The sequence below is a fragment of the Neoarius graeffei genome, chromosome 21 (assembly GCF_027579695.1).
Source record: "Neoarius graeffei isolate fNeoGra1 chromosome 21, fNeoGra1.pri, whole genome shotgun sequence".
Lineage (NCBI taxonomy): Eukaryota > Metazoa > Chordata > Actinopteri > Siluriformes > Ariidae > Neoarius > Neoarius graeffei.
Window position 1 is genome coordinate 6,703,829 of NC_083589.1, and position 25,080 is coordinate 6,728,908.

The 25,080-nt window shown below is 42.5% G+C and overlaps 1 protein-coding gene across 1 annotated transcript; it reads right to left on the minus strand.

The window, feature by feature from the left end:
• Positions 1 to 20,826: 20,826 nt before the first annotated feature.
• LOC132869670 (uncharacterized) lies at positions 20,827 to 25,080 on the minus strand. The gene is made up of 3 exons (XM_060902966.1): positions 24,954 to 25,080; positions 24,613 to 24,798; positions 20,827 to 21,184 (listed from the first exon to the last, which is right to left on the minus strand). The coding sequence occupies exons 1-3, from the start codon at positions 25,078 to 25,080 to the stop codon at positions 20,835 to 20,837; spliced, it is 663 nt and encodes a 220-aa protein (XP_060758949.1). The 3' UTR covers positions 20,827 to 20,834.

The window sequence follows — 25,080 nt, forward strand, 5'->3', positions numbered from 1 at the left end:
AAACCTCCCAGCAGAAAACAAAGGAGGAAGTCGACCATCACAACGGCGAGTCAGGGAGGTTTTCGATCATAATTTTAACTGTTGAGCAAACAAACCTTCCATCTGTTGTTGACAGACAACAGGGACGTTTTCGACTTTTATGAAATTAGTAAATGTCAGATAAACAAAATCCCAGGCCGGACCTTTTGAAATCTTTTGAAGATTATTGCCAATGTTAAAGTAATTAGCCAACTGGATAACATGACATGTTTATGTTTGTTTATGCCTACATGCAATTAGGCAATTCACTTGCATTTAGTAAATTATATAAAAATATTATTTACAAGTATGAATAAATATCAATATAGTAAATAAATAGTCCCAACAGCTTCAATTGCGAATAAACAATAATAGTTAATCACATGATTACTGCAGTGATTGATTTATAAAAGGCATCTTGAAAGATTTATATCCGTAAGCTGCTTACTGTATTTACACTTAAAATATAAGGAATATAAGATATCTTTACACTCATAACTCAAAGCACTTAGGCCGATCTATCTGCTTAATATCTCTGGGTTGTGAAAAGGTCTTTAAAAATGCAAGTCTTAAATTTAATCTTATTTTTTATATAATTGCCAGAGGCCAGGGTAGGTAAGTAGGTTATTATTTTCACATTTTTAGTTATTTATGGTGACAGTAAGTTAGTTAAGTCAAAATATGCATGATTTCTGTGTTAAAATATAAACTATAGGATAAAACATAGGCTAGTATCAAAAAACTCCTAAATAATATACACCCGCCCAGTTGCAGCTGTTTAGTCGGCCTAAAAGACACAAGTGACGAGTGTAGGACAAAATGCTCACTTATGAAACTGGAAATATTATGATCGTCCAAATAACGACTGATTAGGACAAATACTTACCTTAACATTATACCAAAGATGCAAAAATATAAATTTAAAATTTTATTGTACATTTAAAATATTATCATAAAAATTAATAAATGGTGAAGTGGCTCATGCAGTTTTCCAGCACATACTCAATCTTGTCCCCCTACAGTACATATTTAATGTTCTGAAAATGATTAAAATTATTCAAACAATAGTTTAATGACAGAATAAAAAAAGAGAAATAATTATAGTATGTTCATCGCCGGCGGCACGGTGGTGTAGTGGTTAGTGCTGTCGCCTCACAGCAAGAAGCTCCTGGGTTCGAGCCCCGTGGCCAGCGAGGGCCTTTCTGTGCGGAGTTTGCATGTTCTCCCCATGTCCGCGTGGGTTTCCTCCGGGTGCTCCGGTTTCCCCCACAGTCCAAAGACATGCAGGTTAGGTTAACTGGTGACTCTAAATTGACCGTAGGTGTGAATGTGAGTGTGAATGGTTGTCTGTGTCTATGTGTCAGCCCTGTGATGACCTGGCGACTTGTCCAGGGTGTACCCCGCCTTTCGCCCGTAGTCAGCTGGGATAGGCTCCAGCTTGCCTGCGACCCTGTAGAACAGGATAAAGCGGCTAGAGATGATAATAATGAAAACATGCCATGAAATAACAAGATATGTTAATACACCATGTCAATTATGCCGACATACTCGAATAACACCATTAAAAATATTTTATAAGATTCAAACCATGAATTATTATTTGAAATTTCCAGACAATTTTTTGGTTGAAGCGATCGAAGCCACACATCACACGAATTGTATGCCTCATAGCAAAAATTTTCTGCACATAGAAGTGACATAAGCTAGCAATCATATTTATTTTTTAATTATGCATTTTAATTTTGTTCCAAGGAATTAAAAAAATAATATCATAATAGCTTCATGGGGAATAGACTTTTATTTAGAGGCAAGCTCTACACATACAACATGAACATTATATGAATGTTCGCAAACACACTGAACATTATGCAAACATTCTATGAACATTTCATACGTTTGCAAATGTTTGCTTCCATGCAAACATTACACAAACATCATGAACATTACATGAACGTTCGCAAACTTGCTGAACAATAAACAAACATTCGATGAACATTTGATTGATGTTCGCAAATGTTCGCTTCTGGGTGGGCAGTTTAAAACAGATCTTAAAGAAGCTTACAACAAGAATGTTCAGACAGTCAAATGGAGTTTTTATTCATATAATATACAGAACATTCAGCATTTCAGCTGCAAAGTTACATTTTTATTTTCCACCTGTTAACTCGAGTTCTGTTCAGTATCTTGCTTTTGAAACTTATCTAAAGTGTAAATATATCTGACTTCCTGTTTCCATTGGGTTTGTGACGCCGTGTTCACACACACTGACCTACAAAATGCCCCTCGTGACTCCTCTAGTGACCCGGAAGGAAAGAAAGTGAGTGATCTATTGCGAAAGTGAGAAACGTTTGAAAATATAATATTTTCTGTGACCCATCATCCCAGTTTCATATAATTTAACATGATAACTTCATAAAAAGCTGAAACTCTCCCTGACACTATTCAAAAACCAAAAAGTAGAAATCCCAAACACAGGTCGAATGGTACTTCTGAGAATCTCTGCTTATTGGACGCTCTGCTTTTTCATGTGACACTGTCAAAGGGAGACACTTCATTTCTTTCCTCTAAAAACCAGGAGAGATGCTTGGAATTTCATGGACATCTGTTTTAGCATTATTCTGCTCACTGCACTTTTCTTCTCTGTCTGTTTTCTCAGGTCCCTCCCTGTCTTTCTTTGTGTTTTATGACTTGATTCTGAAATGAACTTCAACTGTGATGCGCGATGATGAGAAGAAAAATAGAAATGGCATTTGCATTTCAAATGTCAGACTCAGCTTGATAATATGGTTCTATTTCATGAATATTAAAGCTATTATAAGGCGGCACGGTGGTGTAGTGGTTAGCACTGTCGCCTCACAGCAAGACGGTCCTGGGTTCGAGCCCAGCGGCTGACGGGGGCCTTTCAGTGTGGAGTTTTCCTGTTCTCCCCGTGTCTGCGTGGGTTTCCTCTGGGTGCTCCGGTTTCCCCCACAGCTCAAAGACATGCAGGTTAGGCTAATTGGTGGCTCTAAATTGACCGTGAGTGTGAATGGTTGTTTGTGTGTCTATGTGTTAGCACTGCGATGGCCTGGCGACTTGTCCAGGGTGTACCCCGCCTCTCACCCATAGTCAGCTGGGATAGGCTCCAGCTTGCCTGCGACCCTGTACAGGATAAAGCCTCACTCACAACCCGCCATAAGTGTTTTGGACACGCACGGGTCACACGGATTGGTAGCTCGAAGCTGTGCCACAGGGTCGCGGTGAGCCCGGGGGAAAGTTTGGGGGTGGAGTACGGGCAAAGTACTTGTCAAGTACAGGTTGCACACCTGACTTCCCTGAGGTGTGGGAAAACTTGCACCATTAGCCCGTGGAAAGCGTACGTCTGATGCACGTGATCAGTGTGTGTTCAGAGCGTGTGACTTACATTTTAGCAGTTTCCTGCACTACGAGTTCGGGCTGCACTTGTGAAGCGTGTGTGACACGTGTGATTAGCACGTTACAATCACTCATAACTTGCGTGTGATGCAAGCCAGGAGTGGGTATAAAACCAGCATGTCTGCAGCATTCTGCATCTGTCTTTCGGCTGAAGAACATTGGATATTTTGAGGGAAAATTAAAAAAAAAATTTCAGTTTAAAGTTTAGAAAATGGCACCCAAGAAGAAGCGAGCAAAAGTGAAGTAACCCAGCCTGAAACAGCAGAGGGGGAGGAGGAGGAAGAATGTGATGATGATGGTAGCAGCACCGGCGAGCCCTGCACGGACAGGGAGAAGTTTGCCTTCAAGCCGGCAGAAGGCACAGCAGCCCGCCAGAGGGATTTTCACAGGTAAATACACACGCTTTAAACATTCATTCAGTATCTATATGCTTATGTAATTAATATTATCTATGCTGAGTTTCATGTTTGTTTCAGCTAACGACGGCCAGAAGTGAGGACATTGCAATCCCATCATCGCTGTCAGGCCATTGTGCCATGCTCAGTGATGAGGACAAGGACATCCCGACACCCCGTCCCACCACTCAGCAGGAGTCGGAGCAGGACAGCAGCTCGGAGACAAAGTGTGTTTCAGTGCTCAAACTGTTGGGTTATTTAGTTGGGATTTTTTTACAGTGTAATAAAATGTGTTATTCCCTTATACTCATGTTTTATTATTTGATGTTTGCATGGTAAATTAACATACACTCAAATAAAAACAGCAAATGAGGTGGTCTTCTTCCTTTCTACAATGCTACACACTACATGATCGAATCATTGGTTCCTCCCCAATATATATACCCAGAGTCTTGCCCCTCGTGTTGTGTGCAGGTCGCATGCATGGGGTAGAAAGTGAGATGAACTTCTGTGTTGTGCAGCGCACAAATAGTAAGTGTGGAATACTTGTGAAGTACTTCTGAGGCGCGTCACTCATACAATGACCGTGCCTCAATCATGCGTCTTACTGTCATCACAAAAAGCCCCTACTAGCCGCGCTCCTGACTTGGTTCAGGTGTACAAAAGGAATACGGGTCCCATACGTAGTGTATGCGTTCTTGATTAGTCGCAAGACCTGTAGAACTTGCATGTGCAGAACCAAAAGTCTCCACGGGCAGTCTGCAACCTTCTACTGAGCTGAACACACGCAAGTGTCGCACAAGTCTCAAGCACGGTTTTGCACATTTTTTATCGTTGACCGCCCATAGCAGCACGTACGGCGGGTTGTGAGTGAGGCTTAAGCGGCTACAGACAATGGATGGATGGATAAAGTAATTATAATAAAATATTGAATCTATAATAGTGTAAGTCAGTAAATCATATATGCAACAAAATATAACTATAATAAATATTTAACTGTGTAAAATAGGAAAGCAGTGAATCAGAATGATCAGGACTTTGTTTGTCTGTCCACAGCTGAGAAAGGTGGACTCCTCTCACAGATGTGTGTGTATTAGTGAGTTAGTGTGGTGTGTTTTCTCTCGTCCACAGTGTGTGTCATTGTGCTGTATCACATCCTCCCCCTCAGCACCTGCAGTCGCTCCCAGCTGCAGCAGTGCTTCTCTGTGCACTCTCACTGACCCAGGTTTTTGTACGACGCTCTAACACTGTGTGAACACATAGCTACTACTGATCTCATGTCTACTCTGACAGTAGTAATCTCCTGCATCTTCAGTCTGGACTCCACTGATGGTCAGAGTGAAGTCAGTATTCGATCCACTGCCGCTGAAACGAGCTGGAATCCCTGACTGTAATCTAGTAGCAGCATAGATCAGGAGTTTAGGAGCTTCTCCAGGTTTCTGCAGGTACCAGGCGAGATTGTTACCACCATACACTCTGCTACTGGTTCTACAGTTGACGGTGACTGTGTTTCCTGGAGCAACAGTTTGCACTGAAGGAGTCTGAGTCACAGTCACCTGACCTCTGGATCCTGAAGAGAAACATAGATTGTGTTTGTAAGCTCTAAAGTGGTGTAGAATTCGTATGAAATGAAGTGTGTGAGGCTGTGAGTTGATGTTAAACTCTCACCTTGAGTCCAGAGGGCCAGTGTGCAGATGAAGACGCTGATCAAAGTCATGGTTGCTGTGGGTGAAGTTGCTGAGCAGCAGCTCTCAGTCATGAAGTGTTAAAGTCACAGGGCTATAAACACTCGCAGAGCACTGAAGCATGGACTGATAATGCAAAGTGTGTGTGTGTGTGTGTGTGTGTGTGTGTGTGTGTGTGTGTGTGTGTGTGTGTGTGTGTGTGTGTACTGCAGCGTGATGGAGGTTTTTGTACGACGGTTTCATTAGAATGTATCACTGTGGTTGACTTTTGGTGGAGGCTCCAAACTCATCGTGAGCAGTAAGTGTGTTTTCTTCTTTTCGCAAGAAATTAATTTCAGGCTTCATAAAGTAAAGTATAAAAAAACTTAAACTGAACAGATTATTTATGTTTATAATTGTGTAATTGATTTTTTTGTATGTTATTTTGGTCTGATGAGGAATACATTTCAGTATCAGAACAGATCCCATATCAATGTTCTTAAACATTCAATAAATACACAATTATTCATGATAAGTATGAAATACTTACACAGTTGCTATAAATTCAACATGCAATAACTCTGCAGTTACTCTATAATAAACATTTAATAAATATAGTGACTGTGTGCTGATGTAAAATCCAGATGAAAGCTGCTGTGTGTGTTTGTGTTAAACGATGAATATTTCTGTCATCAGCTACATTTGTATTTGCTGCAGTTAAATGTGCTGAAGGTTTGAACTATAAAGTAATAAAACTTGTTGTAAAATTATTTTCCCAGATAAATTACAGAGTGGAACATGTTTGTTTTGTTGCTGCACTGAAACTGATGTCACATAATAAAGTAGTGAATGAAACTCAGTCATGAAGTCAGACTTTATTCGACTTAATTCCTCTGTAAGATCAGTCAGTTCCACAAAGTTGCAGAAATATTTCATCCTCATTTCTAATTGTGTGTGAATGAGGTGTCTATGATGTGTTTGTGTGTTTCTCCTCTCCAGCGGGTTCCACAGTGTCTCCCTCCGTGTCTCTGCTCCCTCCGTCCCCTCTGCAGCTGTCTGAGGGATCGGCCTCGCTGCTCTGCCTGCTGTCTGGCTACTCTCCACAGGGGGCGCTGGTGAGCTGGACAGTGGACGGCTCAGAGGTGAAGAACGGGGTTCTGAGCAGCACAGAAGTAGAGAAGAATGGCCGTTACAGCCGCAGCAGCACCCTGACCCTCAGCAAAGACGTCTGGGAAAAGGGGGAGGAGTTCAGCTGTACGGTCTCCCATAACAACGTCAATCATCCAGTCACGTTCAGAAAGAGTCAGTGTGAAGGCTAGTGGATCCAAGATAGAGTTTAACATGGAGCTGCTTATGATCCATCTACAATAGAGTTTCAATTCTACACAATGCTGACATTTCTGTCTTTCCTCTCTTCACTGTCCTGTTGCTCTTCCTGTAGCTTGTGCTGAAATAAAGCTGAATTTTGGACGTTGTCTGTTCTTTTATTGGAGTTAATAGTGATGATCAGTGTGATGAGAGAGTGTGATTAGCTGTAGATTCAGTGCTGTGTTTTGTGCTTCAGTGAGTTTGACTGAAGGAAGTTGAACATCTGGTGAAGTTTCTGCTCTATTCTGGGAGAAATGAAACGATTCCGTCCTGTTCATGCAAATCTCACTGACACCTCACTGCTCTCTCTCTCTCTCTCTCTCTCTCTCTCTCATCAAATGACTTTTTCATGAACCATATCTTGAACCTCACACCAACTGTTAAGTCCTGTTTTACCAACACATTGTCCTTTATATTCGCTCAGTCTCACAGAAGTTTTCGGTGATCATGATCTACATTCTACACGAGTGTCTTTGGTTTTGCATTCAGGTTCTTTTCTCATGCAACTGCATCAACACACAAATCCAATATTTTCTAAAGTCCGAGATTGACTAGACCTATGTGTCGTATGTCCCGAACACAATTTTTTTGCAGTGAACAGGATGAACAGTTGTTTTGGCATCAGATTATTTTCTCTTTCATTCTGAGATAGCCTACTTGCTATTGGTGCCATAATTAAAAGCAATGGTTCAGTTCACCAATTTGCTGTTTGACGGGTTACAGGATTATTGAGTCACTTATTTAAACAAGAGCTTTGCCAGTCATTAAATCTCGACAAGAGCACATCTGACTCTTTTCGGAGACCTCCACACATCTGTAAGTTGTGAGAGGGGTTGTGAGGAGTACAGGGATTTTTTTATGGAGAGGGACAAGTGGTTATTAATTTGCTTTTGTCTCCCAAAGCATCCAGGTTGATGGTGTGGCAGCACAGGGAGCGGAGGACACTTACTTTTTCTCTCTCTCTGTCTGTCTCCCAGCTCAGGGTTTCCTGGCTCTCTGGGCCTCCAGGCCGGTTTGTCTAGCTGAAGGCTGAACACCACTGATGCCTGGCTCTGATTAAACTCAAACTTCATTAAAATGAGGCTCTGTCTATTTAAAGGAAGAGAAAATGTAAACTAAATACATGCATGTTTTGGTTGCGTGTAACATTGAGAGCCTGTAAGAAATTGTGGTTGTCAGAGCGGGTTGGTGGAGCACAGAAGTACGGCAGGCCAGAACTTAGTTCCAAAACTCTTTTATTTTTACTTTTCAGCTTAACTTTTCACACTCTCCCAGTCGCACGCACGCACACACACACAAGTCATCTGGTGTGGGAGAGAGCTCCCTTCCTCTGCCCTCTCTCTCCTTATATAGGGCGTGGTTGCTGGGAAGACACACAAACACAGGTTAATTCACATCAGGTGTAGTGATTCTGCCACTTACCTTCCCTGACTCCCCCCTCCGGTCACAGACCGACGCTTGACCACGCCCCCACTGCCACATTCCCCCCACCGCCCGACTCAGGCCGTCCATCCTGCAGCCAACCCCCCCCCCCCCCCCCCCCCCCCCCGATGGGAGAGAAAGTCCGCCACGACCATCTGCGCCCCCGGCCTGTGGACAACCTTTAAGTTAAAGGGTTGGAGTGCCAGATACCAACGGCTGATCCGTGCGTTGGCATCCTTCATGCGGTGGAGCCACTGGAGGGGCGTGTGGTCCGAACAGAAGGTGAAAGTGTGTCCCAGCAGGTCGTAACAAAGGGCGAGGACCGCCCACTTGATGGCCAGGCACTCCTTCTCTATGGTGCTGTAGCGCCCCTCACACACTGACAGCTTCCGACTAATGTACAGCAAGGGGCGATCCTCCCCCTTCACCTCCTGGGACAAAACAGCCCCCAGCCCTCTGTCCAACGCGTCCGTCTGCAATATAAAAGGGAGAGAAAAGTCAGGGGAGTATAACAGTGGCCCCCCACACAGTGCAGCCTTTACCTCTGAAAAAGCCTGCTGGCATTGCTCCGTCCACTGGACCGGATCTGGTGCCCCCTTTTTAGTGAGATCAGTCAACGGGCTGGTGACATCCGGATAATTAGGTATAAACCTACGATAATAACCAGCCAGCCACAGGAACTGTCTCACCCCCTTTTTGGTCTTGGGCCTCGGGCAGGCCGCAGTCGCTGCAGTCTTGTTAATTTGGGGACGCACCTGCCCATTGCCCAAGTGGAAGCCCAGATACCATACCATCAGGAAAAACTTGTGCAAATTCATCAGATATCATATTTGCAGAGTCAAACAGGGCTGGTCCACTTGGCCCTCGACATAACGACTTAAATGTACAAAGCAAACATAATTCACCTTCTACATGGACACTTTATGATTTTTCCCAACCTGAGGAGTTTAAAACAGTTTTTCCAGAAGCTTACAACAAGAATGTTCAGACACTAAAATGTAGCTTTTCTTCATCTAATATACAGAACATTCAACATTTCAGCTGCAAAGATACATTTTTATAAGAGAAATAAATAAAACCCTCAGCAGTAAGGAGACGGAGAGATGTCAATTGTTAAATACAGTGTGTTCAACATTTATAACCAATCAAATAATAATAATAATAATAATAATAATAATAATAATAATAATAATAATAATTTTTAATGCCTTTCACAATCCCATGTTTGCTGTACAGAAGAAAAAAAAAGACTAATCTTTAAAGTATGAAGAGAACTGTTGATGGAAGAGACAAGTCTTCAGCTGAGATTTGAAAGTAGAGAAAGAAGAGCAATCATGGAGAGATAGAGGAAGAGCGTTCCAGAGTTTGGGGGTCGTGGCACTGAAGGACCTGCCCCCCATGGTGGAAAGTCTGGTGTGTGGGACAGAAAGTAGGTTGTTGCTAGAAGACCTTAGTGAGCGAGAGGGAGTGTAGGGGGTCAGTAGTTCCCTAAGGTATATAGGAGCAAGATTATGCAGGGCTTTGAAAGAGATGAGCAAGATTTTAAATTTGCTATGGGACAGAACCGGTAGCCAGTGTAGCTGAGAGAGAATGGGGTGATGTGAGCGGAGCGTTTAGTATGAGTTAGAAATGTAGCTGCAGAGTTCTGAATATAGTGAAGCTTTTGTAAAGATTTTCCATCATAAAACTATGAACCAGAGTTTTGTATTGTTATTTGTCAGAAGGGGACAAAGATGAGGAATGTTATGAAGGTGAAAGAATGCAACTTTGGTGAGTGACTTAATATGAATATCAAAAGTGAGTGATGGATCAAATACGACTCCAAGATTTCTGACAACTTGAGCAGGCTTAAAAAGCACACCATCAATTTTAAGAGAAAAGTTGGATGAGTCAGATAGTAGGGATTTGGGGGCCAACAAGTAGAACTTAAGTTTTCTCAGTGTTTAAATTGAGAAAGTTTTCCTCCAACAAAAGCTTAAAATCTGAGATACAGGCAGTCAGTGTACTGGGAGCGGAGTCTGTGACTGAGTCTGTACTGAGACAGAGCTCAATATCTTCTGCATACCAGGGAAATTTAAGGACATGGTGATGACTCATATGACCAAGGGGTAGGATGTAAATTAAAAAGAGAAGGGGTCCAAAAACTAATACCGGAGGGGCCCCAAACTGAACAGAAGAGGTGGTGGACTTGTGTGAACCGAGTCTGATAAACTGTTGTCTGTTTGGAAGATATGACCTGAACCACTGAAGGGTTATGTCAGCCATACCAAGAGAGGAGAGACAGGAAATGAGTGCATTATTGTTATCAGTGTCAAAAGCAGCACTTAAGTCAAGGAGGAGGAGAATTTTGAGAGAACCGCTGTCAGGAGACCTGCGGTGATCATTAACACCGTGGAGAAGAGCTGTCTCAGGCCAGTCATTTAGACGGAAACCAGGTTGAAAGGGCTCATGGAGTGTGTTTTCATTAAGAAAGGTGTGGAGTTTCATAGCTACCACTGCTTCCATCACTTTGCCTAGAAAGGGAAGAGTTGAGATGGGTTTATAACTGGAAAGAGATGTTGGCTCCAAATTGGGTTTCTTCAGGACAGGGGTCACCACAGCAGTTTTGATGGTAGTAGGGACAGAGCCAGAAGAGAGACATGTATTTATTAGTAAGTCAAGAGGAGTATTAAATCATGATGAACATGCCTGAATAGTGGGGTGGGGGTGGGGTCAAACAGACAGGAGGAAGGATGAGACTTAATGATGAGTTCAGTGACAGAAAGAGAGTCAACAGATGTGAAGCAAGTGAGTTTTGTAGGCAGAGTAGGAACATCAATGGGTGAGAATATATGGGAAGTAGAAGGAAAACAGAGATGGATTTGGCCAATTTTGTGATTAAAATAATGTAAAAATAACGAACATTGCTTAGCTGTATTAGAGCATCCTAGTACAGGAGAGTGGAGGAGTTTAACAGTTTTGAAGAGTGTTCTTGGCCGAGACTTGGCATCATTTAGGCTGCAGGAGTAGTAGTTGGAGTGAGAACCATTTAGGGCATCCCTATACTGGTGGATATGTTCAGTGTAGAGTAGTAAATGCACAGTAAGGGCACATTTCTCATAAAGCCACTCAAGACACTGGCTAGTGGCCTTCATTACTCTCAGCTCGTGAGTAAACCAAGAACAATTGTGTCTGGCTGGAACATGCCATTTCTTTAACGTGGCTAAATCACTGGGCAATACAGAGATCGTGTCATTATAAAGGGAAACCATTCCATCAGGGGAGGAGAGTTTATATAAGTCAGATAGGGATGAGGACTGAAGAGAAGCAGCAAACAGATTGAAATTGACAGAACTAAGATTAGAAAAGGTGACAGAGATTTTATCCAAAGGAGGAGGAGAGGTAAAGTGAAAGCTGCATTTGATAAGTTTATGATCAGAGATACCAGAAACTGAACCAGACACAGAGATCTACTACTAGACAGAGATGTACTACTCAAAGCAGGAGAACAGATCAAATCAAGAATATGAGCATAAACATGAACTGGAAAGCCAACATGCTGCATCACGTTAAAACACTGTAATACTGAGATGAACTCAGATGTGTCGGAGCAGTTCGCGTCAACATGGATTTTATATGGGGTGCCGACATCTGAGCAAGTTAAAAGTAGAGCTGCAGCTATTTATTATTCTTGTAATCGAGTATTCTCTTAATTAGCCCATCGGGTAATTGGATAAGAAATACTTTTGATTTATTAAAGAGTAATTGCAAATATATAAGAGAAATAATAATAATAGTAAAAATAATTGTTCCAGCTACCATCCGCCGCCCTATTATATACGGTATAGCTATTTACCGTACATGTGGATGTAAAGTTGTGAGTTGGATCTCAGGCGCAGAGGGTCAGGTCATAACTGTAAGAAGGTGATGAAGGGTGTCCAAGGGGAGGGTGTATCCTGAGTGTTGTTTAAGTTTGGAGTGGATATATTGTCCAATGATATATAATCTGTTTACAAATTTTTCCAATGAGTGATGTGTACAGTATTCCTTGATTTGCAGTTCATGAGGATTGTTTTCTTGGCGATAGTCAGCGCTACTAGCAGTATTTTATTGCATGAGGTGCTTATATTGATAGCTGTTGTATCACCAAGTATACATAGGGTTGCTGGGATGTGACAGCCAAGAATGGTAGAGAGTGATTCTGTGACACTTAACCAAAACCTGTTGATTGGAGTGCAATGCCAGACAGCATGAATGTATGTGTCTGGGTTATTTTGCATGCAGTGAGAACACAGGTCAGAGTCAAAGCCCATTTTATATAGTTTCTGTGCAGTGAAGTGAAATCTGTGAAGTACCTTGTATTGTATGAATTGTAGATTGCTATTTTTTGTCATGAGGTAGATGTTTTTACAGATTTGGGTCCAGAAGTCGGCACCGGGAGTAAAGGACAAATCTGATTCCCATTTGTGATATGGTAGGCTTAAAGTTTTTTTTCTAAATGAGATATAATTTTGTATATTTTGGAAAGAATTTTTTGGGGGGAGGGAATGTTGATCAACTCCATGATTGCTGAGGGGATGTCTAGGTTCGCTGTCTGGATATTAATTTTCGCTTGGATAGATGATTTAATTTGTAGGTATTCTAAAAAGTGTTTACTCTCAATGCCGTGCTTCTGGACCAAAAAAGGGAATGAAGCCAGATTTTTGTCTTGAATGTTGTGATGAAGTTGAGCGATGCCCTTGCCTATCCATGTGAGAAAATTGAGTTTTTGTTTTTTTTTTGTTGACAGTGAAATCGGGGTTATTCCAAATCAGGGTGTGATTTGACGGTGCTACAGGTGAATCAGTGATGTGATAGAATTTCCACCAAGCTGTCAGACTAGATGGTTAGCGCTTTGAAGGATGGATGTTTTTTTAACTGACTGACTACAGAAAGGAAGGTCTGAGATCTGAATATCCTTGCAAATGGTTTGTTCTATGTCTAACCAGGTGTTGTCTGAGGGGGTGGGATGTAACCATTTGTATATGCAACGAAGCTGGTTGGCCAGGGCATAATGTTGGAAGTGTGGAGCCTCTAGTCCTCTGAGTATTTTAGGTTTTTGTAGAGTGGTCAGTTTGATTCTTGGTGTCTTATTTTTCCAGTAGAATTTAATAATTGTTGAGTCTAGTGATTTAAACCAGGGGGGGGGGGCTGTGTCGGAATCATTGAGAATAAAAAATTTATTTTGGGTAATATTGACATTTTGACGACTGATATCCTGCCCATGATGGATAGTGGAAGGTTCATCCATCGCTGGAGATCATCATCTATTGAATTGAGCGGGGGTGGGGGTGGGGGGGTGTAAAATTTAGACTCAATAAGTCTGACAGCCTGGGGGAAACCTTTATCCCTAAATATGTGATATAATTAGTACATAGTGGGATAGGTGATGGATGGGCTGTCACATCCCAGCTGTTGGAGTGTAATGGAAGAATTGCAGACTTATTCCAATTGATTGAGTATTCAGAAATATTACCGAATGTGTCAATAAGTTTAATGGTTTATTTTACTGATACTGTGGGGTCTTGAAGAAAAAGTAGGATGTCGTCGGCATAGAGGCTGATTTTACGATGCGTATTTAGAGTCTGAACTCCCTTAATGTGGGGGTTCTGACGGATGGCAGCAGCTCGAGGTTCAATGAAGATGGTAAATAATAAAGGGGAAAGTGGGCATCCCTGTCTAGTTCCCTGGTGCAGAGTGAAACTGTGTGATGTTAGTCCATTGGTGATCACTGTGGCTGAGGGTGAAGTGTACAGAATATTAATCCAATAAATGAACGATTCTCCGAAACCAAACCGCCCTAATGTGGAAAACAGGAAATTCCAGTTGACCCTATCAAAAGCTTTTTCTGCATCAAGAGTTGCTATAATGTTTTTTTTCTTGTATAGTTGAGGAGTGGAACATTATCTTAAACAATTTGCAGTTGTTGGAGGAAGAAATTCTGCCTTTAATGACGCCAGTCTGATCTGGGTGGATAATGGATGCGGAGACCTCTTCTAATCTGTGCGCTAACGTTTTGGTGATTATTTTATTGTCAACATTGAGTAGGGAGATTGGCCGGTAGCTGGATGGCATTGTTGGATCCTTATTGGGCTTAAGGAGAAGTGAAATTGAAGCTGTGGTGATACTAGCTGGAAGTCTTTTGTTTTGATTCATTGATCATCCTGATAAAAAGTGGAGCCAAGATGGACCAAAATTGTTTGTAGAACTCAGCAGGGAAGCCATCCGGACCTGGTGCTTTGTTATTAGGCATACGTTTAAGAGCCTCGAACAATTCTTGTTGAGTTAGAGGTGACTCTAGTTTATTTGTTTGGTTTTCATTAAGTTGTGGTAAGTTGATGCTGTTAAGAAATGAGTCAATGGTGTCCTGGTTGGGGTTTATTTCTGAAGAGTATAGTTTATTGTAAAAATTGTAGAAAACCTGATTTATTTCTTCAGGTAAGCTGGTTAGCTTCCCTGCTGAGTTCTTTATGACTGGGATTGTCGCTTTTTCTATGTTTCTTCTGATTTGATTTGCTCAGTGTTTACCTGATTTTTTACTATAGTGGAAATTTTCTTGCCTTAAACAATGGATCATAAATTGAGTTTGTCTATTAAGTATTTCATTGACTTTGAATTTACATTTCCTTCGCTCAATCTGCGTTTCTTCTGTTGGGTTACTTGTGTCGATCTCTTCCATTTGTTTAATTTTGTTATTTAGTTCTACTTCCTGTTCTTTTCTTTCTTTTTTTTGTACACTGAAAATGAGATTATTCTTCCTCTAAGCACTGCCTTTCCTGTTTCCCACAGAAGGGAAGGAGATGATCCAGAGGAATCATTCATGTCTAGAAAGCATGCCCACTCTCTCCTAATAAAACTGTTAAATTTGGGGTCTTGCAAGAGGGAAGTATTGAAGCACCATCTATTACTATATTTTTGTGGGGATTTGTCCATCGAGTAATCGGATAAGAAATACTTTTGATTTATTAAAGAGTAATAGCAAATATACAAGAGAAAATAAGACAGGGAACTTAAAATCAACAAATGGTTTCCTTTTTAGAACCAACATGTAATATTCAAGAGAATACCCCTCCTTTAAAGTCTCTCTACATACTGGTGTGTACACACACACACACACACACACACGTACTAAAACGATATGTGTGTAAGTCTTTAAAGGATCATGTGGTTGCAATGAAGAAAAGTGAGCGTATCAACATGCTCAGAACTGAGGCTTTCCCTGCGCTTCAATGCAATGCAAGACCTCCTTCTGCTGCAGAAAACAGGCGCGCTGATGGTGTGGATGTTGCTGGAATACACAGCAAAGACTTTGCCAGCTGTGCCAGAGTTGGAAAGCGTGCTGCATTTGTTTTCCACCATGACAGCAAATTCTTCTTCTTGGACAGGGGATGATCTCCAAAATACATCAAGACCTCCTTTTGCAAAGTTTATCTTTGCAGAAGGTTTATCTGCTGCTCCTCATCTTCTTCATTACTGGTGCTGGTGGAGTCTGATGATCCCAGTATGCTGTCGAGGAATGATGGTGCACCCTTGGCATGCTTTACCGGGTTGTCTTGTGCAGTGCTTTTGGCTCCATTTTCAGACCTCCCTTCCTTTTGGACAGCAAGTGCCATGGTTTGTACTGTGCTTTTGACCTTGAATGCATCATATGCAGAGAGGAACTTGAGTTTTTTAAACCTGGGACTGAGAGCAGCAGTAATTAAGAAGATGTTTGGAGAGTCAGGATGAAACACAGTTAGTCCTTGCCATCTGGGTGTGATTTGTTCTGCCACATGAGCCTGGTATGACATTACTGGTAGAGTCTGAAAAGCTGAACTCTGTGTGGACTTCTTAAGGCTTTGCGCTAGCTGTGGAAGTGCAGAGAGGGAAACATATTGTTGCCCACTCAGAAACACTGCAGCACCTTCAAATGGCTCAAGGGCCTGGTTCAGCTCATCAATCAGCTTCCATTGTTCAGGCTCGAGGTCAAGATGGTGTTTACGTCTCTGATGCCCCTTTTCCACCAAATCAGTTCCAGGGCTGGTTCGGGGCCAGTGCTGGTGCTGGTTCACAACTCATTCAACTCACGAGCCAGCTGAGAACCAGTTTGCTTTTCCATAGCTCACGGTGCTAAGGGAATCCACATCATTACGTCGCTGTATACGTCAGTTACGTTGTTGTATATGTCAGTTACGTCGCTACGTTTGCATAAACCTTGGTGCGAATATTGAAGCAAAAACAACACGGAAGCAGCAGCAGCAGCAACAACAACAATAATAATGGATGACTTCGCGTTTGTACAGCTGCTCCTTCTTGTCACTTAAAAATGGCGATCTTTCGCGGTCTTGTTATTGTTGTTGGTCTTAACAACTCTGCCCCCCCGCTGACGTAAGCAGTTCTTTCCTCTGGCCCAGCAGAGAGTTGGTGCTAGCCTTGAACCAGTTTTTCTGGCCCCAGAGCCAGTTCTTTGTCAGTGGAAACAGAAAACCCGGTTCCAAACGAAGCACTGGCCTGAACCAGCCCTGGAACTGCTTTGGTGGAAAAGGGGCATGAGTCACTGCTGGGTCCAAGAGTGCAGCAGTCACTGGTCACCTTTGTTCCAGCAGCCTGGATAGGATGTGGTAAGTACTATTCCAGTGGGTACTTACATCTTGCACCAGCATATGTTGCAGTGTGCCCATTTGGTGCTGCTTCTCCTTTACCTTGGTGCATGCCAGTTTACTCTTATTAAAATGTTCAACCAGCTGTCTTGCAGCAGTCACACACTTGGAGATAGCTTGGTTGTTCTTCAAAGCACATTGTACAACCAAGTTTAAGGCGTGACCTGCACATCGCACTGATGCCCATTCATGCTTTTGTGGCAAAATCTTCACTGCTGCGACAACATTAGTTCTGTTGTTGTGAACAACAGCTTTGATTTTCTCTGGTGAAATGTCAAATTTGGCAATACAGTCCTCAATCCACAGTGCAATATTTGCAGCTGTGTCTCTCTTCAAGGGTCATTGTTGTCAGGCTGTAGGACTCCATGTCCCAATCCCACCCGAGAAAGTGACATGTCACCCCCAGAGATGCCTCTGTAGCAATGCTTGTGCAACTATCAGTTGTGAGTGCAATGCTGTCAGTCCCCTTAAGCCTCTTCTTCAACTTGCCGGTGATTTCTTCATATTTTTCTCCATCATTTTCATGAAGTAGGTTCTTGAAGGAAGCGTGTACTGTGGATTGAAAATGGAAATCATCTTCCAGAAGCTCTCATCATTGACCATGGACAGTGGGAGCATATCTGTGACAATCATGTTCAAACGCTGTCTGTGAACTCGGCTGCTTACTCAGTTGAACATGATGCAGGTGTCCGAACAAAGCTGTCCGTACGACGCTGTGATTTACTGAAAAGGAGATGAAATAATTATTATTGATATCTCTTACACGGCTTAAATATCAAACTGTAAGATACAGTCTACACCAGGGGTGGCCAACCAGTTGGAGACCAAGAGCCACATTTTTTACTGTATTACCGCAAAGAGCCACATCATACACATGGGCACACGAACATCACCCATCCCTTCCTCTCTCTCTCTCTCTCTCACACACACACACCTCTGCTCAGCCAGATTAATAGTAAATGTCACACACCAACATATTTACTCCTACAGTACTAAGACCACAGGCTGAGGCCAGTCATTTTTAACAATGAACATTGTGTGCGCTTACTATGCATGCTGCTTAGTGGGACTCATGGCATTACCAAAAAAAAGCCACACCATACACATGACCACACATGTGTACCATACATGTGACCCCCCTCGCTCTCTCTCTCTCCCTCACAGACACACACGCTCACGCACGCACCTCTGCTCAGCCAGATTAATAATAAATGTCACACGCCAACATGAGAGAAATTTACTCCTTCAGTCAGTACTAATACCACAGGCCAGTCATTTACAGCAATCAATATTGTGTGCACTTACTATGCATGTTGCTTAGTGGGACTTCTGACATTCCTTGCCTTGAACAATCCTCTTCAAATCTGGCTTGTATTCCGTCATTGCCACTCGAAGCAGTTCTTTCACATGGGTTTCAGTCAGAACAGAACGATGCTTTGACTTCACGTGTTTCACGGTAGAGAACACAGACTCGCAGACGTATGTTGACCCAAACATTGACAGTATCTTAAGCGCAGCCCGTTTCACATTCGGGTATTTTTCCAATGGCACACTTTTCCAAAACTCAATGGTGCCTTCCCTCAAAACAGGTTTCAGTTGGTCTTCCTCATGAAGATCGATCATCTCCAACTCAGCCGCAGCCTCATCTGTGACAAGCGGGGCTTTCAAACAGTCCATCTCCGCATTGAATGGGTCGACGAGGAACGTAACCTGTGGCCTTTTCAGTTGTATATCACGGAACCGGGTTACAAAGCTTTCGTGCAGGTTTTCAATTAGTGTTGCATATCTGGCTCCTTGCTTATTCAGGGAGGTGGGAAGCTTTGAAATGAGCTAATGATGACTGACATATAAGGCAGAATGGCTTGCCATTACGTTCAACAAAAAAGTATAAACTCTCCCACTCTGTTAAAAATGTCCTATGTTCGTCTTCATATTTTCGTTTTGCTGTGCATTTTTTCATTGCCATTTTGAGAGGCTACTTGACACAAGATACACCTTGCCCAAAAACTTAGCGATTATCTCACGCACATGCGCATTTGACATGACCTGAAAATACCGTAATATACCCAAGCAAAGTGAAGATGTATTTGACGAAAATACCATACTGAACTCAAGCAAAGCGCACACGCACATAAAAAAAAAAAAAACCACAAACACCGATATGAATGTAAGAGCCGCATGACACCGGGCAAAGAGCCGCATGCGGCTTGCGAGCCGCGGGTTGGCCACCCAAGGTCTACACCCTACACCTGCAGACCCTGATCACTATAATCGTATTGGATTGGTACATTTGAGGCTCCAATTCATTCTTCCACCTGATATTCTGCTCTCTTGGGGGTGAAACAACAAATATGGAATCAGTGTAAGTGCTGTTGGAGAAACAGCTAACATAACAGCAGTATGGATTATACCAGACATGTATTGGGTATCTGCTGAGCCTTTGTTTGTTGCACGACACTGTTTTGTCTACGAGAAGCGCAAATCAGCTCGTTACTCAGCGAGCACCCGCTAAGCTAATGTCACGTCAACATGATCTGATCTTTAACTTCTCCTCACAAAACACTTTTACACATCAATAAACGCTGTTTGAACGCAACAACAAGCCACTATATTGATTAACTAGCCATTGCACATATCCATAATTACTGAACATCATAATGATGTGCGTTAGCTTGTCTTGGATCTGCTCTGTGGACTGGATGCACAGACTGAATGCTTTGTGTGGAGGTGCAGTAGCATTGACGATGTGCTGTTGTGGTTGGCTAGTTTGGCTTTGCAATAGATACACTCCACACATTTTTGCTCTGTTTTATCTTTAAATGATCCCAAACTTTTGAGATTTTCTGTTGTTTTCTCTGCCCATACTCTTCTCCTCGCCCCTTGCTGTTTTCTTCCTCTTTCTGCATTTTGCAAACCGTGCCATCAAATCACATCTGACGTCTCCTTCACGTCACGTATCCACAGCAGCTCGTTGTGCCACAGTAATAATCATCCGTGCAAAACACAGTGAGCTGATCGGAAATAAACGAAGCCTTGGTGCAAAAATATACATCAAACATTTTTAGTAATCGAATTATTCAATTTACTCGAGGAAATGTTTCAGCCGTAGTTAGAATATCTTCAAAATATTTGAAACAATCCAGCATTTTCCTTTCAGAAGAATACAAGACACAGACTCGGAAATTATTAAAACTACTTCAAGGTGTAGATTTATCACAGCCCTTGACCCTCCTCTGTAGGATGTTTTGGACATTCCATGCGCTCACCATCATCCTGAGATGTTATTCCTCTTTCCTTCTCCTGCTTTCTACAGCTCCACTCCTCCTCTCCTCACTCCACTGATTTAACCTTCTCTTGCTCGCTGCACTTTTCTGCTCTCTCTGTTTTCTCAGGTCGCTCCCTGTCTTTCTTTGTGTTTCATTACTGGATTCTGAAATGAACTTCAACTGTGATGCATTATGATGAGAAGAAAATATATAATTTATGTTTAAATGTCAGTTTCACATTGATAATATGGCTCAATTTATTAAACTTGTGATAATAAATATGAATTGTATAATAGTGCTTGAAATTAATAATAAATAACTGTTTTGGGAAATCATATATACAACAAATTATAACTATAATAAATGCTTAACTGTGTAAAATGGGATAAAGATAATTAGTAATCAGTGAATCAGAATGATCAGGACTTTGTTTGTCTGTCCACAGCTGAGAAAGGTGGACTCCTCTCACAGATGTGTGTGTATTAGTGAGTTAGTGTGGTGTGTTTTCTCTCGTCCACAGTGTGTGTCATTGTGCTGTATCACATCCTCCCCCTCAGCACCTGCAGTCGCTCCCAGCTGCAGCAGTGCTTCTCTGTGCACTCTCACTGACCCAGGTTTTTGTACGACGCTCTAACACTGTGTGAACACACCGCTACTACTGATCTCATGTACACTCTGACAGTAGTAATCTCCTGCATCTTCAGTCTGGACTCCACTGATGGTCAGAGTGAAGTCAGTATTCGATCCACTGCCGCTGAAACGAGCTGGAGTCCCTGACTCTAATTCAGTAGCACCATAGATCAGGAGTTTAGGAGCTTCTCCAGGTTTCTGCAGGTACCAGGCGAGACAGTCATAAGAGACACCAGATGGGCCACAGTTATTGTAAACAGCAGTGCTGAATTTGCAGTTGATGGTGACTGTGTTTCCTGGAGCAACAGTTTGCACTGAAGGAGTCTGAGTCACAGTCACCTGACCTCTGGATCCTGAAGAGAAACATAGATTGTGTTTGTAAGCTCTATAGTGGTGTAGAATTCGTATGAAATGAAGTGTGTGAGGCTGTGAGTTGATGTTAAACTCTCACCTTGAGTCCAGAGGGCCAGTGTGCAGATGAAGACGCTGATCAAAGTCATGGTTGCTGTGGGTGAAGTTGCTGAGCAGCAGCTCTCAGTCATGAAGTGTTAAAGTCACAGGGCTATAAACACTCGCAGAGCACTGAAGCATGGACTGATAATGCAAAGTGTGTGTGTGTGTGTGTGTGTGTGTGTGTGTGTGTGTGTGTGTGTGTGTGTGTGTGTGTGTGTACTGCAGTGTGATGGATGTTTTTGTACGACGGTTTCATTAGAATGTATCACTGTGGTTGACTTTTGGTGGAGGCTCCAAACTCATCGTGAACAGTAAGTGTGTTTTCTTCTTTTAATGCAAAATTAATTTTGTTCATTACTTATTACAGTCATAAACTTAACCTGAACAGATTGTTGATGTTTATAATTGTGTAATTGATTTTATTGTGTGTTATTTTGCTCTGATGAGGAATACATTTCAGTATCAGAACAGATCCCATATCAATGTTCTTAAACATTCAATAAATACACAATTATTGATGTTAAATATGTAATAATTACACGTTTGCGATAAATTCAACATGCAATAACTCTGCAGTTACTCTATAATAAACATTTAATAAATATAGTGACTGTGTGCTGATGTAAAATCCAGATGAAAGCTGCTGTGTGTGTTTGTGTTAAACGATGAATATTTCTGTCATCAGCTACATTTGTATTTGCTGCAGTTAAATGTGCTGAAGGTTTGAACTATAAAGTAATAAAACTTGTTGTAAAATTATTTTCCCAGATAAATTACAGAGTGGAACATGTTTGTTTTGTTGCTGCACTGAAACTGATGTCACATAATAAAGTAGTGAATGAAACTCAGTCATGAAGTCAGACTTTATTCGACTTAATTCCTCTGTAAGATCAGTCAGTTCCACAAAGTTGCAGAAATATTTCATCCTCATTTCTAATTGTGTGTGAATGAGGTGTCTATGATGTGTTTGTGTGTTTCTCCTCTCCAGCGGGTTCCACAGCTCCCTCCGTGTCTCTGCTCCCTCCGTCCCCTCTGCAGCTGTCTGAGGGATCGGCCTCGCTGCTCTGCCTGCTGTCTGGCTACTCTCCACAGGGGGCGCTGGTGAGCTGGACAGTGGACGGCTCAGAGGTGAAGAACGGGGTTCTGAGCAGCGCAGAAGTAGAGAAGATCGGCCGTTACAGCCGCAGCAGCACCCTGACCCTCAGCAAAGACCTCTGGGAAAAGGGGGAGGAGTTCAGCTGCACGGTCTCCCATAACAACGTCAATCATCCAGTCACGTTCAGAAAGAGTCAGTGTGAAGGCTAGTGGATCCAACATAGAGTTTAACATGGAGCTGCTTATGATCCATCTACAATAGAGTTTCAATTCTACACAATGCTGACATTTCTGTCTTTCCTCTCTTCACTGTCCTGTTGCTCTTCCTGTAGTTTGTGCTGAAATAAAGCTGAATTTTGGACGTTGTCTGTTCTTTTATTGGAGTTAATAGTGATGATCAGTGTGATGAGAGAGTGTGATTAGCTGTAGATTCAGTGCTGTGTTTTGTGCTTCAGTGAGTTTGACTGAAGGAAGTTGAACATCTGGTGAAGTTTCTGCTCTATTCTGGGAGAAATGAAACGATTCCGTCCTGTTCATGCAAATCTCACTGACACCTCACTGCTCTCTCTCTCTCTCTCTCTCTCTCATCAAATGACTTTTTCATGAACCATATCTTGAACCTCACACCAACTGTTAAAGTGCATATCTTGGGTAAATTCAGGAGGAAGATCAATGTAATTCTCCTATTTTATATTAAACATTGATCAAATATCTGTCACATTTTGCATTTAGTGCAATTTTTTTACCTTGCACAATACCAGAAAAATTCAGTTGAAATCAAGCCATTTGAGGCGAATTCGTCCACTTAAAAAAAAAAAAAAACTTGGCATTTGGATTTCCCGGCAAACATTGACTTTCGTGACGTCGCGTGTGGGACGCCTCCCTCTGAATCCTACATCAGCGCTGGTTTGTTTATGAGAAAACGACCTGGTGGTTTTCTGCAAATTTCTTCAACGTTATCACGTAATTATTAAAATGGTTAACAGATGTATCTGTATCTATCGTAGGAGGGTGTAGCAACACCAATCATGATGGGATTAGTACTCATCGTTTTCCAAAAGACCGGACAATGAGAGAGAAATCGGAGCGCTTGGTCTACACAGGCTGTGCACTGACGCTTCTGCAGGTAACGTCACGATTCTGGCTCGAGACTCCCTTGGGATTTTTCCAGACGCATTTTGTTGTTATTATTTTTTTATTTTTTGCTGTAGACAGATGGCCTGGTGCAAAATTACCCTTCTGGATGAGTGTGTAAAGGGACTTACTTTCATATAAAAAAAAAACGAAATTGGTGCAGGATATGCCCTTTAAGTCCTGTTTTACCAACACATTGTCCTTTATATTCGCTCAGTCTCACAGAAGTTTTCGGTGATCATGATCTACATTCTACACGAGTGTCTTTGCTTTTGCATTCAGGTTCTTTTCTCATGCAACTGCATCAACACACAAATGGGGATTTTAACCATGTCACTCTGGACTCCACTCTCTCTGCCTTTTATCAGTTTGTGGACTGTCCCACTAAGAAAAACAGGACCATAGACCTATTGTATGCCAATGTAAGGGATGCATACAGGGCAATCCCATTACCACCGCTGGGGAGATCTGACCATAATCTGGTTCTCCTACAGCCTCAGTACAAACCAATGGTTTTGAGACAGCCCACCACCATGTGTTCTTTCAGGGCCTGGTCTACCGAGGCAGAGGAAACTCTTTAGGACTGCTTTGAGATGACCGACTGGAATGCATTGTTAGACCCACATGGGGAGGACATTGAGAAGGTGACACATTGCATAACAGACCACTTGAACTTTTGCAGGGATGTTGTTGTTCCCACAAAAACTGTACGCTGCTTTCCAAACAACAAGCCCTGGATTACCAGTGAAGTTAAGGGCTTCCTCATCCAAAAGAAGAGGGCATTCAAAGACAGAGACAGGTCAGAGCTGAAGCGTGTACAGGGGGAAATCAAAATCCAGCTAAAAGAGGCCAAGGAGTCATACAGGAAAAAAAAAGTGGAAGAGAAGCTGCAAGAAAACAACATGAAGGAGGTTTGGAATGGGATGAAAACCATCACAGGCTACAAGAAGAACAGCGGCAGCTCAGCAGATGGGGGCATGGACAGGGCAAACCGGTTTACCCACTTCTTCAACAGGTTTGATTGTCCTGCTCCCCTCTCCTCCTGCAGCAGTTGTCACCTCATCACTGTCACCATCACCGGCAGATCAGCCCTCACCCCCACCACCAACATCATCAGCATTAGAGCCATCAACACCTCCTGCAGATGGAATACACATCCACTCCCCCAATTCCCACATCTTCACCACAGACCAAGTCAGGAGAGAGCTGAGGAAACTCCACCCCAGGAAAGCAGCAGGCCCAGAAGGTGTGTCCCAGGATGCTGAGGGCCTGCGCTGCCCAACTGGGGGAACAACACGTCTTTAACCTGAGCCTTCACCTCGGGAGGGTTCCTGTCATGTGGAAGATGTCGTGCCTCATTCCAGTTCCTTAAAACACACATCCAAAGGAACTGAATGACTACAGGCCGGACGCCTTGACATCACACGTGATGAATACCATGGAGTGACTGCTGCTGAACTTGCTCAGACCCCAGGTCCACCATGCTGAGGAGCCACTGCAGTTCGTGTACCAGGAGAAGGTGGGAGTGGATGATGCCATCGCCTATCTTCTGCACAGGATTCAT